Here is a 5226-nt window from a genome sequence, read left to right on the forward strand (position 1 = left end):
CCACAATACATTTCCTTAATGTGTCTGTGTATATAAACTTGATGTGTCAATCTTATTTATTTTTACTGTTTTAATTTGCTTATGTGTTCAGATTTCTCTTCTTTTTTTTTTTTTGATAATCTAACAAACGCTTGTGGTGGTTTTTCATTTCAGTGCTAGTTAAGGTTTTCTGAGATTGTGTGTTGTGAAAAGAAATGCCTTCTATAACGTGTGGGGGCAATGTGACCAAGTTACAGAAAACCATTGTTTCTTTAATAAAACAACATAAAAATTAACCTTTTTTTACTTCTCAAAAGAAACAAAGCATCTTTCGTGTGCGTTTTGTTTGGGGAACGTGGTTTCGTGCAGAGCTAAATTCACAGATGAAAAAATAAAGAAATCTCACTTTCAGCTACTTACAGCATGTGCGGTACACTTTGTGATTTTTGTGCACAAGTATTCACTGATTAGAATGAAACCTCCCTATTTGTAGGAAAACATGAATAGATTATGTGAGTTTTAGAGGCTAAATCAGACCTGATCTACAACACAACACGCTCTGGGCATCGATCTCTCCATTCTGTTACTCCCTGCGCCTCGCCTCGCCTCGCCTCAGCTCCCACACTCAAACACGCTGCTTCACACACAAAGCTGATATTGACCTTTTCTCTCCTCTCTTTATTCCTTCTCACTCAGATCATTTCCCGTTTGAACCATTTTAAAATAAGGACTGTGGGTTTTGATTACATTGCTCTCCTGCCATTTTTGAAGGATCTAACCTTTAAACAAAACAATAAAAGCCTCTTAAATAGTTAATAGTTGAATAATTTATTGCAATATGCTTTTGGTACTTTTTTAGAAATTGCAGCTTTTTTCTCCTCTCATCACCTAATCTGTTTAGGTACAGTGTTTGAAAACCAGCTGAGGTGGGAGCAAGTGGATGACCCGGTTTTAATTTTGCTGTGATTATATCGCCACCTAGTGTACAGACACAGCACTGCAGTGGAAAAACAGCTTTCACTACGCTTTTTTCTTTTTTCTTAAAGATCAGGATGGAGTTTTAATTATTATGTGCACCCACGGTTGCAGTAAATCTGGTTAGTGTTCGCTTCAGTCTCTACTGCACTTACGGTAAGATATTTTATAGAAAACACTTCCCTTTTCTATTCCCCTCCTACTTTTTTCTTGTATTTTTGCTTTCAGTTGACATTATTTGCTTAATTTGTTTTCTTGAGGAAAACAAGAAAACAAGGTGTTACTAAAAGTTGTTTTGCAATTTGTACAAGTTTGTTTGGAAGTCAATACATTCAATAAAATAAATAAAATCAAAAGTTGCTGTTTTTTTTTTTTTTTGTCATCATCCTAAAGGCTTCATAATACATCAAATAAACCAACAGTGTGGATTTTATTTGTTTGTGCTATAAAATGATTGGTTAATGTATTAAATATATGTTTTTAAAAGCAAATATAGCTCAAAATAACTTCAAACTGAAAAAACCTTGCCCTTCTGTGTTGGCACTGAACCGTTTCACCTTCTTGCTGCAAATTGAGATGTAAACAAAACATTTTGACAAAACTACCGTATCAAAGCTAAAAACCTTTTTTCACTTTAACCACTAACAACACAGTACATAAGTACAAGAAGATGCTACCTGCCAAAGCCCTTGTGTTGCCATGTCCAAACTAATTCAAATAAAATACCTGCTGTTGATGAAGAAGTATCCATATAGAAACAAATGGCTTGGTTTCTTCTATGAAATTACATTAAAAAAAAAATCCCAATTAGAATAACCTAAAAATAGGAGTTATCCTGATTAGGAAGACAAGGCATATATCTGGAACCATTCATGACATCAGGATGATCAGGGATCAAAATGTAGCTTAACAAGCAGGAATCTGAAAAAGTCATTTTCACCAACGTTGACTTAATCCTCAGTTGTGTATAGGCCACTGACATTAGTTAACTGTTTTCATTAGGAGCTGCAGTTCAGACAAACTACTGCACTAACACGCTTTCAGTCAATTACTGTAAATGTGACAGAGCGAACATGACATGCTCAGTGTGGAGAGGGTCTGGTGCTTCTCTGTGTGCAGAATCAACACATTCTCACTCCTGACTCGTCACATGACCTGGCAGAATGTGTGCAGGGTCAACTGGTGTTCTCACTGAACGTGTGTATTTCTGACTGAAATACATTACATTTATGCCTCCATTTATTAAGCTGCTACATGTTGGATTCAAGGTAATAAGTACATAAAGTACTGGAGAGAAAAGTATTTAAAAAAGTAAAAAAGATAAACTTTTAAATGAAAAGCTTGTGACCCCCCTGCCTCAACAACTTCTTTGTTATAGACCTCTGCAGCATAGCAAAATAAGCTACTAATGAATTTTAGAAAACTAAAAGTTTTGAGCCTCAAATTAACAATCCATATTTGTTTACAAGTGCCTTAATAATTACCGTAACTATAAACATAAGGGAAACGTTATACTGCAATCACACAATATATTGGAAATTACTAAAAAGAGAGGCATGATTTGGTTTTATTTTTAGAGGATGTGCTCAGTCAACTTTGTGCCATCTCCTGGACCTTGACCTTTCAGACGCCGAGTTCAAAGCACTCTGCATCCACTGTGAATGCAACAAGAAGGCCAGTGGCAGGACAGTAAAAGGAGACATCAGGTTGAGGTGGGAGAGGATCCAGATGAGAACAATCCACATGTGAGTTCTGAAAGCAGCTTTTCTGTGATACAGACTGAGAAAGGAAAAAATATATATATCTCTTTAAATGCATTATATTAATTTGTATAATGCCAAACCTGATCACAACCCACTGTTGCCATCAGGCATGAGGAAATCTTTCTTTCCTTTGTCTTTGGTTTTGGAACCATTGTCAGAGAATTAAAGCCTATTGTTTGTGTTAAAAACATGCTTAAAATACGTGTTCATGAAAGTGTCCGAAAACACATGTTCTATAAAGTCATGTAAACTTTGCCAGCTTAAATTTTAAACTAAATATATGCTCATTAATGAGAAAAAATAATTATGATCGCTTATATTAATTTATATGAATACAGATGTCTCTTTAGATCTCCGTTTAATTGGTTTACTTACTTGGAAAAGCAATAAAAATTTACAGTACACACGATACTTTAATGCTTTATTATGATGTGATTTGCCTTCCAACAGCATGGGGGCAGTATGTGTCACTGATTTAAAGAAAAAAATCCCCGACGTAGTTGATTTTTGAGGCCGCAGCGCGGGACATCAGATTCATATAGTAGATGGATGGGTTACAGTCAACGGAAAGCGAACAGGTGACMCATTTTAAGATCAGCGACGCACTGCTGAACCAGAAGCGTTAAGTAGCTCATGATATCCGGTTCTCTGAATCACTTTTTAGCTAAAAACAATTCTTGAAGACACGTTCGAACTTAACAGRTTTTGTTTGTATTAGTTAGAATTGTTAAAATTGTATGAACACAAGTGACTTGCTATGTGTTGGGGGCGGAAAATATATGCGCTTCCTGTCTTGTTTGACTGCTGTTTACAAACTGAAGTTCATGAAGAGTTCATGTAGCTAATATCAGTTTGAATGCTACGTTAGCCTAGAGCAGGTAACAATGAAGAGGTAAGTAACCTTTTGCGGTGAATATGGGCTTTAAAGTGCAACATATTGGCTAGTTTTTATTGGCTAGTAAATATCACTCGATTGTTTATCGTTGCATTTGAGTGCTTTTTTTGCCAGATATTTTACATTTCATTAGAAAAGTCATTTGGATAATGCAACTATGAAAATGATTTGTCTACTCAGAAACTTGATCTTTTATGTTAACTCCTGAATGATTTGGAGCTTGAGTCATGTCTCAAATTATTTAATGCTACAGATAATGCCCCATTGTATCATGCAAACTCTGCTGTTTCACATCAATGAGTTGCCTTTTTTCCTTCCTTCTAACACACAATGCAATTTATTGTATTCCCAAACCCCCAGGGCTGAAGAAAATGTCTCAATCTGAGCTGTGATGTGCCCACCATCAGCCCCACGGTCCCGTTTCAACAATGACCTATGGAAAGCTTCGAGCTCCCAGTGAAGAATGGCAAGGTTTAGGTTCAAAACTTGCATTGCATCAACTGCTTTGGTGCTGTTCGTCCTCGTCATAGTCCTGCTTTTAAAGGCTCTCACCCCTGAGGATCCGTCTCTCCACAGCCCAAGAGACGTTAAAGTGACCCTGGACAGAAAGAATGAGCCACAGATCAAAAGAGACGGCAAGAAAACATCTGAAGAAACCAAAATGAATGACCCTGTCGAGTCAAACGGGAATGCAGAGCTGGAAGCTGCACTGAGGAAGTTTCCTCCTCCAAASTACTACCTCCATGCTTTCTACTACGTATGGTATGGAAATCCGAAGTTTGATGGCAAATACATCCACTGGGACCACCCGCAGCTGCCACACTGGGATACTAAGGTGGCTCTGGGGTATCCACAAGGAAGGCACATCCCTCCTGATGACATTGGGTCCAACTTTTACCCCTCTTTGGGGCCTTACAGTTCCAGGGACCCCTCTGTTATGGACGCTCATATGCAGCAACTGCGTTCAGCAGCCATCGGTAAGACACAAATGAACTGAACTGTCAGTTCATCAGTAATTAAAACCCACCCTTTTTGTAGTTAAACATAATTGTACGTGTCTTAATGAAATTGAAAAAAATGTCTGATATATAAAAATATATACCAAGCAAAGTCATTTAAGACGCTGGCATCAGGCATATATTATGTACAATTACTAAAAGTCATCTAAGTAGATTCACATATTTGATGCTGATATTATGAATTTGTTTGATTCTAAATCAAGCTGAAATATTGAAATTATTACAAATTAATATTTTCGTAACAATATGTTACCGTACAATTTAGTTTAATAAAGTAATTGTGGAACAATCAAATGCCATTGCTTTTATTTTTTAGTAGATTGTGCCCAGTTTATTTCTTTTAAAAGTCTTATATTTTTGCCAAAAGGCAGTCGGGGTCTTAAACAGAGTTTGCATTTTGTAAAGAGTTATATTTGTAAAAGCTAGAGTTGCATGTTGTAAATCAAGCTGTACAATGTGTTCATGGCTTGTGGTTATTCTCAGGTGTCATTGCTGTTTCCTGGTATCCTCCTTCCACAAATGATGACAACGGTGAGCCATTAGACAACATAGTGCCTTTGTTGTTGGAGGTGGCACATAAATACCACATTAAGGT

At 36.8% G+C, this 5226-nt stretch overlaps 1 protein-coding gene across 1 annotated transcript; it reads left to right on the forward strand.

Moving 5' to 3' along the window:
- Window positions 1-3331: 3331 nt before the first annotated feature.
- Window positions 3332-5226, forward strand: LOC106537193 (glycoprotein endo-alpha-1,2-mannosidase; the record flags this gene model as incomplete). The annotated part of the gene is given in 3 exon segments (XM_014034570.1): window positions 3332-3609; window positions 3973-4589; window positions 5115-5226. Coding segments are annotated over 2 exon segments (626 nt in total), but the record flags the coding sequence as incomplete, so codon positions are not given.

Source organism: Austrofundulus limnaeus, unplaced genomic scaffold, assembly GCF_001266775.1.
Source record: "Austrofundulus limnaeus strain Quisiro unplaced genomic scaffold, Austrofundulus_limnaeus-1.0 Scaffold2175, whole genome shotgun sequence".
NCBI classification, from domain to species: Eukaryota; Metazoa; Chordata; class Actinopteri; order Cyprinodontiformes; family Rivulidae; genus Austrofundulus; species Austrofundulus limnaeus.